Source organism: Nymphalis io, chromosome 29 (assembly GCF_905147045.1).
Source record: "Nymphalis io chromosome 29, ilAglIoxx1.1, whole genome shotgun sequence".
NCBI lineage: Eukaryota > Metazoa > Arthropoda > Insecta > Lepidoptera > Nymphalidae > Nymphalis > Nymphalis io.
The window spans coordinates 562,087-574,964 of record NC_065916.1 but is presented as its reverse complement, the minus strand read 5'-3'; the positions used below and the strand labels follow the sequence as shown (position 1 = coordinate 574,964).

General features: G+C 31.7%; 3 protein-coding genes across 3 annotated transcripts in view; 2 read left to right on the top strand and 1 right to left on the bottom strand.

The window, feature by feature from the left end:
• LOC126779438 (serine/threonine-protein kinase 10) overlaps window positions 1-4,715 on the top strand; it is a 57,075-nt gene extending 52,360 nt beyond the window's left edge. Inside the window, exon 27 of the mRNA XM_050503365.1 lies at window positions 2,222-4,715. Within this exon, the coding sequence (XP_050359322.1) occupies window positions 2,222-2,371 (150 nt within the window). The 3' untranslated portion in view covers window positions 2,372-4,715. The remainder of the gene's footprint in view (window positions 1-2,221) is intronic.
• A 955-nt stretch (window positions 4,716-5,670) lies between these two features.
• LOC126779604 (uncharacterized) lies at window positions 5,671-10,136 on the bottom strand. Its single transcript, XM_050503745.1, has 4 exons — window positions 9,724-10,136; window positions 9,461-9,626; window positions 7,730-7,892; window positions 5,671-7,220 (listed from the first exon to the last, which is right to left on the bottom strand). The coding sequence occupies exons 1-4, from the start codon at window positions 10,028-10,030 to the stop codon at window positions 6,846-6,848; spliced, it is 1,011 nt and encodes a 336-aa protein (XP_050359702.1). The 5' UTR covers window positions 10,031-10,136; the 3' UTR covers window positions 5,671-6,845.
• A 295-nt stretch (window positions 10,137-10,431) lies between these two features.
• Window positions 10,432-12,878, top strand: LOC126779642 (proteasome subunit alpha type-2). Its single transcript, XM_050503792.1, has 6 exons — window positions 10,432-10,494; window positions 10,679-10,755; window positions 10,934-11,032; window positions 11,205-11,361; window positions 11,822-11,977; window positions 12,672-12,878. Exons 1-6 carry the CDS (start codon window positions 10,454-10,456, stop codon window positions 12,844-12,846), a joined length of 705 nt encoding a protein of 234 aa, XP_050359749.1. The 5' UTR covers window positions 10,432-10,453; the 3' UTR covers window positions 12,847-12,878.

The following is a 12,878-nucleotide window of genomic DNA, read 5'->3' as shown; positions in this document are numbered from 1 at the left end:
CATGTTATCTTTTACGCTTTGTATATAGAATAATGCTTGTGTAAAATTATGTGTATACTTTGGTAAACTAATTTTTTAAATATCCAAAAATATATTTTAAATGCCATTATTTTTAATTTTAAATATGTTTCTTTAGGCGTAAGTACATTATTATAGATAATAAATCGCTTTAAAGTTATAATAAAATATAATTTTGGCTTAGGAATAATAATTCGAGTTTCTTTTTTAATTAATAAAAAATTATGATTAAAGTGAATTAACATAAAATAAATTCTATTTAAAATGTCGCTGGCATTGTCTGTTTGTCTAATCGCTTTTAAGTACTAGATGTGGTATGTCCTTACTAAAGTTTTTAACTTTCTTTCGTCAATTATATAAAACATATTATAATTGTTAAAAAGACGCAGATATATATACCCACAATATATATATATATATATATCAAGTTATGAAAGATGATCATATCATGGCCTATGAATGTTGTTTTGAAGGGAATATGATATGTGATGGGTATTGATGTGCATGGCTAGAAGATATGGGGAAAATAAATGGATGGATCATGATGACGTGTGAGGGATGCAATGAACGGGTACACTGAGGTCTATATTTAGAGATGGCTGAGGGAAACAATGCGTCGATACCAAAAAATCGGGGAGCGCCAGCGAGTAATATTAAAAAGCCTAGAAAAGGCAACAAATTTTATAGTTATTCATATATTTCTTTTATATTTTGTCACGCTGTACTAGAAAATATTGAGAAGGTTGGTATATATATATATATGATTTAATATATAGGCCGTAGTAGCTAACGTCAGACTCAAGGTATACGCTCTTGATTTATGTCTGATTATAAATGTCACAATATAATTATATTTATAATAAATTAGCTGGAAAAACGATTTTTCCGATACAATTAGCCCAAGCGAGAACCGCATTATTTTATCTGTAATATCATGTTTGGCATTCACAATTTCTTCTTAAAAATAACGATAAGTGAAACCTATTTAAATGAAGTATATTTTTAACGACAACATTAACTCATAAAATATAATAAAAAAAGTTGTAAGTTATCGATACTAACTAAAATTTTCGACTATTTTGTTTTGGTAATATTATGTCTGTCAAAGTTAAATGTTTTATGACAAAAAGCGTCATTTACAACCTTCTCAGACAATTCAAAACTATTTTTGGAATTTCAATTAATTTTCTATAATATTAAATTATATTCTGACTTCTATTTGTACACATTCCTTTTGGGTTTCGGTTCGCGCTTGGACTTTATAGTTGTATTTGTCAGTGAATTATTTGACATTTCGTATTGTCTATGGATTATGAGCTAAAGCGTTTGAATAGCTTGTTTTATGATTATATAATACTATAATGTTAATCAAAATAAAGATGTTACGTTACGGATCGTTTGCTTTATTTCTTGGTGGTGGGCTACAACCTGTAAAATTAAAAAAAATATTTATTATATAAGCTGTACATTTGAAATTCATATACACGTAGTAACATAGTAGCACTTTAATACCCTATTCAGAGTAAAACAGCTGGTTATTGAATTAAACATACAAGTCAGCCTCACCATATATCTGGATACAGGTAATGGCGTTACCATATACATAACTAAAGTACTGCTATATTACAGACTGAATATTTTTTGTTTTTTTTTTTATTTTTTAACGTATACATTAATTTATAAATAGAACTATTATTCTTCCTATTGTATAAAAAAATTGTAGATATCAAAACACATTATGAGTACCGCATGTTGTAGTTGGTCCAAGTATGTGACCGCCCAGATAAACTAATATAATATTTTAATTTCATTCTGTATATATTTCTCACTTACATATATCGCTAATTAATACTTCAAAAAATCGTGTCTTCGTGCGTATTTTGTAGAAGAAAAAAAAAGACTGAATATCATCTGTAACTCGTATTATTTTAATTAATATTCAAGACGAAGGAGTCATATAATAATGCTTTGTGTATAGCATGGTAACTAATAAGGTTTCAAGGTATCCTAACATCGGCACTGGATGTACTTCCAGCAGTGGACTGCATGGTACGTTTGCCTTCTATTTATTAATTTTTTTGGCATGGAATGTGTAATTTGTCTGTAAAAGTTAAGTACTAATTGATTATTTATTCTTTTACTTTGAAAATATATAATAATGTTAAATCGATGTGTTTTTATAATATGTTCAACAATTAAACAGGCCTTAGAAGATGAATTCACGGGTCAATTGGAGGAACAAGAAAGATTGGCGGCCAACGCTCGCCTCCCGCCCCCCACGTCCAGCATGCCCCAGCACAGCTCAGCCCTTCATTCGTCTAGAACAAGCCTAGCATCCAGCCATTACGATTAATGTAAATAAAAAAAATAAAGTCGGGTCGATGTCACTTTTCATAATTGTCAAAATTGGCGCCAAAATGCGATGACGTCTAGAATTTACTACGCGGGTATTGCTTCTATTTGCATTTTAATAGCAAAGCCTACTACGTAATACTACAACAGTAATAATTATTTTTTCTGTTGTGATTCCATTATAATTATATTGTATACGCGTACTAAATAAATAAAAATTTTGAATTGTAAACGCGTACTAAATAAATAAAAAGTTTGAATCGTAATCGCGTAAGAAATTCTCTAATAAATCTTGAGTAAAAAGTTTAAGCGCTTAAAAAGTTTTGCGATTTAAGCTTATTTTAAACGCAATTTTTGGGAGACTTTTTAAATTATAATAAGTGCCAAATTATTGAGAGCGTTAAGACTTAAAATTATATAAAAAATTAAAACCAATATTTGGCGACTTAGAATTATAAAAAAGAACACGAGGGCACGAAATTTATTCGACGTCCAAAAATTTTTAATATGCTTTTAAAAGTTTTATGATTAAAATTATAAATAAGGAATTGAGGAATTGAATTGCAAATGAACGCCGCGCTTCTATTGAGTGCTTTTTGGAGACTGCTTGCTTGTAACACCAATATGGTGCTCAAATTAGTGTACTTTTGGCCTAAGTTTTGTGTGTAGGTTTTAAGGCCATCAATACTTAAATGGTCTGAACATTATATTTCGAAGCCAACAAAAGCTAAACGGTGTACAAACGACTTGTAGATGTGAAAATCATATCGACTTCCTTTTTGTTTATTCACAAAAAAAAGTTTTTAATCTTATATAATTAGTATTATTTATGGAAAAAAAAATCAATAAGTTATTACTAGTAACAAACAAATCTATATTTAATCCATTACCAAATGACATATCCATAGTTTTAGACATAAAATACGTCCAAATTGAATAGGTTAGGCCATTTCCGTACTGGTGGTATTATGATAGTCAGAAACAGCCTAAATGATTATATTTTAGGTTAGAGAGCAGTAGTTTGTTCAAAGGATTAGACGAGTTAAGCTGATGACAAGTGATCTTCGAGCTGTTTTTTTTGGATATTCCAATTATTATTAATATTTTGCTTTAAGGGATAAATAACAAAGACTTTATTTTAGATAATGAAATTGCTTACACGTTAACTTCATCGATATTTTAGTCATCATAAAGAAGAAGAAAAAAAAAACAAAAGAATTGTATATTTTGTACAGTTGTTAAGGACAAATGGTTGAAATTAAGTCGGCCGTAGGAAACGGCGACTAACGTGTAGATATAGAAGAAGAAATATTTTTACATGTACAGTATTTGTGTAATTTTAATTGTTTAAACGTGCCTACTTAATTTATAAAAGACTTCTAGTGTGGGTATGAGTTTATCACGATCGAGACAAAGTAGGTTTTATTATTTACTTTAAACGACTAACCACTTTAATTATAATTTAAAAAAATTATATAAAACCTTTTTGGTCTTATTTTTTTATTTTCCCGCCAGTCTTCGATTGAACAGGATACAGTACAGTAAACCAAAGACAATTGTCAATTTCATTCGAAGACATATTTAATTGGACTTTTTTTCATGATCTGTGAAACTTATTTTTAAACGGAGTTATTTTTTGACTAGATAAGTCTTAACGACTATGGCGGGAATTCTTATTTTATCATTTTACTTGAATTTCAGTCAAAATATTTATTGTCCATAATCCTGAATACGCTTACAAGGTCTTATGTACAAAAATAGAAATTACTCGCTCGGACTATTCTTCCCTATTTAATACTGGTCACTACTTAATAAATGGATTTATTTTAAATATGTCTGTAGATGTATTAAGCCTAAAACGCCTTACGTGTGTGATGTAATGCCATACAAAAAATTGTCTAAATAAAATAATATACAACGAAAATTATATATTTAAGTATGTTGTTGCATTAAAATAAAATAATTCTATATAACAAAATCAACTATACAAAAAACGAAACGTCCACATCACCCGCGTAAGGTAATCCGTCAAAATTGTCCATACGATAGACAGAAATAACGTTGTAGAATAAAGAATGTTTTTTCTATGGCGTTGTGTTTATCTATCGAAAAAGCAGTCCAAAATGTTTTTTTTAAGTATTTAGATAGTGAAAATCTGTACATTGTGCATTTCCATGTTATTATCTGAGATTACCACAGTATTTGCAAAATGTTATTAAAATACCAGATAGAACAGTAGCCATTTTTAATGTTAATCTTATTATTTTATTATAATTTTTTTATCTATAGAGTAAAAGTAAATTATTGTTACATTACAAGATATAAAGATCTTACTTTGTATTAAAGTGTTTTATTTCAACTAAATTATTGCAAAATTAATTAACATTCTTTTTTTTCTGAAAATAAAAAATATATTTTATTAAATAATATTTTTAAATTTTTCTAGTAGCTTGTGATACTAATGTGTATCAGGCACACTTTTTTTATTGCTGGAAAAATGCGATATGTAGGACTCGCTGATTACCTATTTTTATATATAATGGCTTATTTCATAAACTTATGCATACAATCGAACTCATTTGTCTTTATTCCCCTAATATAAATATGACTACTGGTGGTAGAGCTTTGTGCAAGCTCGTCTGGGTAGGTACCACCCACTCACCAGATATTCTACCGCAAAACAACAGTACTTGGTATTGTTGTGTTCCGGTTTGAAGGTGAGCCAGTGTAATTACAGACAAAAGAGACATAACATCTTAGTTCCCAAAGCTAGTGGCGCATTGGTGATGTAAGCGATGGTTAACATTTCTTACAATGCCAATGTCTATGGGCGTTGGTGACCACTTACTATCAGCTCCTATGCTTTTAATTGTGTATTGTATTTAACCATATCTATTAGCGTTGACAAATCGGACATTTGCAGTCACTGCCTTGAAACGGTGAGACCTAAAGATAAGAACATGCTTTAGGTTACTCCATAGACAAAGCCGGAGGCTTAGAATTGTTTCTCAATGGATCACGTCCGTTGACGAGACTAATTGAATATATTTTCTCGAAGATGGTGTAGGTCATATTGTTTTTTTTTTTTGTATCAACTTTTCATCGATTGCCTCAGTCAGTTAAACACAGGAATATACGATATGGGAGAAATAAATTTAACGTGACGGTAGACGGTTGCTAGGTAACAAGTCGTAGAAATAAAAGAATATAAAGCGATTATAAATATTTAATGATACATATTTTATTATAAATTAACGAATAAGTAATACAACCATAAAAATTATAATAAAAAAAAAATCAATGACTAGGTCCTTTAACTTGACTTACTAAAAAAAATATTTTTGCTTCTCTAGTAGAAAATCTGATAAAAAATAATTTGACAGGAGTTAAAATAATAAGTCAAAAAAGTTTAACAAGGCAAAATAAAACAAATACATCAATAGCTATTATATTCCAAATTAGTAATAAATAAAATAAAACATAAAAAATGGTCTGATTTATTGTTGTGTAAACACCTTAGCCCTCGGTACATGGTAGGGGCTAACCAAGACTTCGAGCGTCAGACGAGTAAGCTTAAGATTTCGACCGTCAGATGACGTCAGCGTAATATTTGTTATTTATACATCAATACTCGTGAGTAATATTATAATGTCCTCCGGACCGGCAAATCTCAAGAGAGATTAGCCAACTGCATAGGGCACGTTATAGAGCACACGTGTGTGCGCCAACACAGGTGCACTCTCTATTCCCTTACTCTCATAATCCGATGACTCTCATAACCCGCAATCCGACACGACCGGAATGAGTTCAGACGCAGGACCAACGACTTTACGTGCTTTCCGAGGCACGGGAGTTGAAAGTGTTTAAACACACTAACTTCCAGACTCCGGGCTGCTAGAGAATTTTCGACAGAAAATCCCAATAACTTTTTATTGGGCCGTCTTGGGATTTGAACCCAGGACCTCGGGCTAGCTAGCTATATCTAGCCACTAAATCAATGAGGCAGTCATTCTGGTGAATACCTTGCCACACACACCATTTTTTTTTATTTCTAACTTGAACGTGGCTTCTTCTTTAGGTTCTAACTATCCTTGAATTCTAGAACACTTCTACGTTGCATTTACGAGAGGAGATTAAAAATTCCACGGAATGGAATGGTTAGAAAGCGGTGGTTTTTTACCTGGTACACTCTAGGTACTCAATACAGACATCATCTAAAAAGTTGACTTATCCTTGAAAATGCTCAAGCAGAGCTCGTACTATGGAAACCAGACAACTGATATATTACATATACTACTTTTCTTTTGTAAATACATACTTATATAGATAGTTACACCCAGACTCAGGACAAACAGACATGTCACTGCCATTCCGTGAACTGTTTGACTTCGTATACACAAAATATACATGACTACCAATTACTACATATGCTATTACATATATAAATATACATATGTATATAGATGATAAGCGTGTTACACACAAGGGTTCAGTTCTCCGGTCATATTAACATGAGAGCATGTTATCTTTTGTCCATTCGGAACTGCTATCCTGAACAATTTCCCCTGGGGCATACAGACACACACCTTAAACTGTCCCGTCCCATGAAACTTGTCTTTATTCAAGGGTATCGCTATGGGTAAATATCTGACGTCGATGAAGACACCCTCTTTACCGCTTAGAATAACGGAACCGTTGATAGATTTCAAGTAGATATCCTGGTCAGCGCTCCAGAACAGTTCCTTCGATTCCATGTGCGTGCCTTCCGCTCCTCGGAGGTACGCTGATGTTTCCGAACGGAAGGTGAGGTCCTCATCGACTGGTGATGAGATGCGCTTTGTTGATACTTGCTAAAGACAATAAATATACACTAACATTAGTTAGATTAGCGGCCGTTGGTGGTAGAATATGTAGTAAATCGGTAACTACCCAGACGATTTACAGGCACAAGGGACATAAAATCTTAGTTCCCAAGGTTGGTGGCGCATTGGATATGTAAGCGATGGTTGACATTTCTTACAATGCCAATGTCTAAGAGCGTTGGTGACCACTTACCATCAGGTGGCCCATATGCTCGTCCGCCTTCCTATTCTATAAAAAAAAAAAAAAAGACGAGCTTGCAAAAAACCCTACCACCAAGTAAACTTGTAAATATAAAAGTAACTGCCTGTATCTCTGTCTTTCTTTAACTCTTTCACGGCTAAACTATTGAAACAATATTGATTAAATTTGGTATGAAGCAAGCTTGAAATCCAGGATATTGGCTATTTTTTATGCCTCATGCCTGACACTGTGGGGGGGGGGGGGCTCATGTGGCAAAAACTAGTACACAATAAAAATAACAGAATGAAATTTTTACCTTAGCATTCAAATTGTTAATGCTTTCTGTGACCGTGATCTCCGGGTTGGCGGTGCTGAAAACTCGCTCGCCGGAGTCAGGATCGGTCAGCTCGAAGGAGCTCACTCCCTTGATGAAGACACCAGACGTGTTCACGACCAGTTTCGTGTCTGTCCGTGATAATCTGAAATAGATATGTATACTTATTAATTACATCATCATTAATGTTATATTAATGTGTCAGCGAGTGAGTTTGTTTGTTACACTTTCACGAGTAACTAATCTTCTTTTTTTTTTATAATGATGTTCACTACCGCCCATAGACATTGGCATTGTAAGAAATGGAAACCATTGCTTAAATTTACGGCGGATAGTAATAACACACACATATAATTTAAAGATACGAAATTTGGAAGTTGATAGTATTAGAACTTCTATGAAAGCATGCTGAGCATTTGATCCTGCATTTCAACTCCTTCCGGTCGTATCGGATTGCCTTCCTATTGCATTATGAGAGTAATCAAAAAAAGAGAGTGCATGTCTGTTTCTGCACACACGACTAAAAAAAATAATTAATACTAATACTACAATCTAGTTGCAGAACCGGTGTCAGTCTCCGTGACCGAAATCGTTAAGGGACACGTCATTATTACACTGACTCACTCATCCTTCCAGAACATAGAAATATAAATAAAATTTTACTAACAACAGTTGACAATATTAAAATAATATATATAATTATATATTAAAAAAAAGAAAACCTACCTATACAATACTAAACTTATTTGATAGAGATAGTTAATTGTACTGAGTACAACTTCTTTTAATAAACGAATTTTTGACAAAAGTTTTAGTTGATCAATACATAAAAATACCTATTTCTAGAATAATATTTGAGAGAAAATTGAAACTTAATTTTGAAAGTAAATAAATATTATATTAACAACCTTACTGTAACTATCATTCTACCGCAAAATAGCAGTACTTGGTATTGTTGTGTTCCGGTTTGAAGGGTGAGTGAGCCAGTGTAATTACCGGCACAAGGGACATAAAATCTAAGGTCCCAAGGTTGGTGGTGCATTGGCAATGTAAGCGATGGTCAACATTTCTTATAGTGCCAATTTCTAAGGGCGTTGGTGACCACTTACCAACAGGTGGCCCGTATGCTCTACCGACTTTCTATTCTATACCACAAGATGTGTAATCATAGATTATATTCACCGTCTTGCAGTTTCTTAGCAATTAATGTTCTCTTAGAATTTTGACTGCTTTGCTACACAAAGTCAAAACATTTGGACATAAAGGTGCTTCCATATCAATTTTTTAATTTTTATAAAAAATTGCTTAACACTACAAACTCATCTCGACATAACTCCTATCTATTCTATTTACATTTTAAATGTACTAACATTCATTAATACAATTAAAATGCATTAATAATAAAGCAAAGCATAAATACATACACACATATACATATATATATATATATATATATATATAGATTCGATCATCACTTACTTCATATAGTATATATATATATATATATATATATATATATATATATATATATATATGTATGTATAAATTAAGATGTATCTCATAAAGTTTATCTCATTAGTTAAAAAATATAATAATCATATAAACATGATAATATTTTAATTCAATATTTCTACGGCAGCTATGAAGAACCATTTCATGAGTGACAGCTTCATTTATATTTCCACGAATATTAATAAATTTTTACTCAATTACCTGGTCTGCAAATTGAAGAGTACTGATCCATTATCACTTGATATACTCATGGGTGTGTCTCTGAAGCTTTCTATCAAACCGTCTCTCTTATATATATGATCTAAATCTGTTAGGCCGAAGAATTTTATAGCATTGTGGTCTGGGAGAAACTCCATACTTTCAAGCCCTAAAAATGGAATATTATATTAAAAATCTGTATACGAAACAACATATTATTGTAAGTATATCTATGTAAATTAAATTATAAGCGAATACAAATTTACCTTGTCCAAGTCTTAATACAGCGAGGATGGTAAACGTGAGGGCAAGATTCCCGATACCCAAGATAAATAATAGGCACACTAATGTCCAAAAGGCAAAGGTCTTGCGGCCTTTATGAACAGTCTTCGAAACGTCGTTTCCATTCTTATCAGAGTAATTTTTAAGCATATTATTTGTTGTTTTATGCAAAAAGACTTGGCTTTGCGAGGGCGTTTTTGTTAACAACGCCTTTTCTCCGCGATTTCTTTCTAAAGTCGTATCGGACATTGCTTCTGATAAGGGCGAGACGCCCCGCAGATTTGACATCATTACGTTATTTACTACCAAATATAAATCAGTTAAAAGTATGTATGTTAAATTATAAATAGCACAAATGGTTTCGATTCGATCATCACTTACTTCATATAGTCAAAATATTGAGCGAAGATACTCAAACACTATTGGTTCGTTGTTTAACCAATGATAGTTAAAAATTGAAATACAGTATAAATTTCGATGATAGCTTTATTGCTTAAAAAATAAAACTATTTAGATAAGTAAATTTGAAATTCAATTATTGAAATATATTAAAACCTAAGTTAATTTAATAGTTACAATTAATGTTTTATGCTCTGAGTTTATATCTTGGTATCAGTCTTATTATATTTCTGAACGGATTTTCTTTTGCATTGGTGACAACATGATGGAACAATTTTGACTTTCTCATTGAGTTTGACAATTTGCATTGTAATCATGGCGTCTGAACGTTATAGTTTTTCTCTAACAACTTTTAGGTAAATTGAATTATTTTATATTGCAGTAACTACTTATTTACTAATATTTAATTACGATTTAACGTTTTTAATAGTTTTGTAACATAAAGTTTTTCAATATCTATTATACCGGCGTTTGACTAAACAAACTTAGCAAGTGTACTAATATTTTATAAATACTGTAATTATGTCCTATTTTTTGTAGCCCTTCTGGGAAATTGGTGCAAATTGAATATGCTCTAGCAGCTGTGGCCGCCGGGGGAACTTCCGTCGGAATAAAAGGTAACATTTCATGTTTTTTATACAAAGGTTACTTTTGCCTACTCATTCTTTTCTTAACTTTTATTATAATGCATAAAATAATTATACCTAGATAAAATATATCAAAAAAAAAAGTAGTTAATCAAATTCGAAAGTTGAATTTAAAAAAAAGTTTTTAAAAAGTACTTCTTTATTTCAGCATCAAATGGAGTCGTGATTGCAACTGAAAACAAACACAAAAGTATTTTGTATGATGAGCACAGTGTCAACAAAGTTGAGATGATTACGGGGCACATTGGTAAGTCCGAAAAATATGACCACACTCTATAATAGTATTTGAAACAATTGCCTCTTATATATTAAAAAGTTTAAACAAAAGATCGCTGGTTCTTCTTAGGTCAAGGTATTTTCTTTCATACCAGTGCATATATGTAATAAATTTAATATTTTTATACTTTTATATTTTCTAGGTATGGTGTACTCGGGTATGGGTCCTGATTATCGGCTGCTGGTGACGCAAGCACGTAAAATGGCCCAGCAGTACTTCCTCATGTACCGTGAACCCATACCGACAGCACAACTAGTGCAGCGTGTTGCAACTGTAATGCAGGAGTACACGCAATCAGGGTAAGATAATATTTAATTATTATATTGCTCTTTCAAATTTTTGTAAGAATTGATTTTCTATTATACGGTTACAATGTATAATGTAAGAACAAAGGTGATAAAAGTTGATTGAAGGTTATCATGGTATTTAATTGGTTAATTTTTAAAATAATTTTCATTTTATTTATATTGTCGATCCTTGATTTGTCAATATAGTGTATTATGAAAGTTTATTCTTTCAATTAATTAGTAATTTTTGAAGTATAAATTATATACAACAGCTTATGAAGTTGGTAAATATTCGTCTTTGTAATATAGTATTAATTCAGTTCTAAAATGTTAAGATCCATAAATTAAATACAAAGATTGATTAACTTTAAATAGATAATTAAAAAATTATATAATAATGTTTAATTGATATGACAATAATATACAAATATATAACAATATAATTATTATTGAAATTTGTTGTAATTTTCAGAGGTGTCCGACCTTTTGGAGTATCATTATTAATCTGCGGCTGGGACAGCGATCGCCCATACCTGTTCCAATGTGACCCCTCTGGAGCTTACTTTGCTTGGAAGGCCACTGCTATGGGAAAGAATTTCAACAATGGGAAAACATTTTTAGAAAAAAGGTAAGTGATATCTTATTTGCTGATCTTTGTTTCACAGTCTCATTGGTTTAATGGACTACACTATAGGGGTTCATATCTTGAACACAGAGTGGGTTTTTTTCTGGATTGGACCAATAAAATTAGTTCATTTTAGTAGCCACCTGATAGTAAGTAGTCCTCATTACCCAGATGTTGGCACCGTAAGAAGTATTAACCATTCAACCTTGGGAACTAAAATGTTATGTCCCTTCTGCGTGTTGGTTTTGGTTCAATTACCCATCAAACCGGAACACAATAAGTGTTACTGATTGCTGGTAGAACATCTGATGAGCGAGTGAAACCTACCAAGATGGGCGTGCATCAAGTCCTACGAATAGATGTTCACTTTATCTTGTGTGCAGTCACCTAGTCTTAGTTGAGATTGAGTGCTGTAAACAAATCTGCCTCAAGCACATTAAATTCACTTATATTTTAATTTTTTTTAATTTTAAATTTTATTGATAACTGTTAATTGATATTGGGTAGATTTTGAAAGGTGAAGTGGAAATTTCAGTGGTGAAAAAAAGTGCTGAATTCTGACCCATTTAACTTGTTTTATAATACTACAATTTCTTTTTGGATATTATTTAATTTTATATATCTACTTTAGGGTGTTAACAAAAGACAAGTTTTTCCATGATAAAAAAAAATGAATTTATTTTTAATTCTATTCTAGATATACCGAGGAGCTGGAATTAGATGACGCTGTCCACACCGCGATCTTAACACTGAAGGAAGGCTTTGAAGGTCAGATGACAGCAGATAATATAGAAGTAGGTATCTGTGACTCGAATGGGTTCCGCAGACTGGACCCCGCACACGTTAAGGACTATCTGGCCAATATACCATAATGTTTTTGAATAAATATTGCATTTCTATTTGT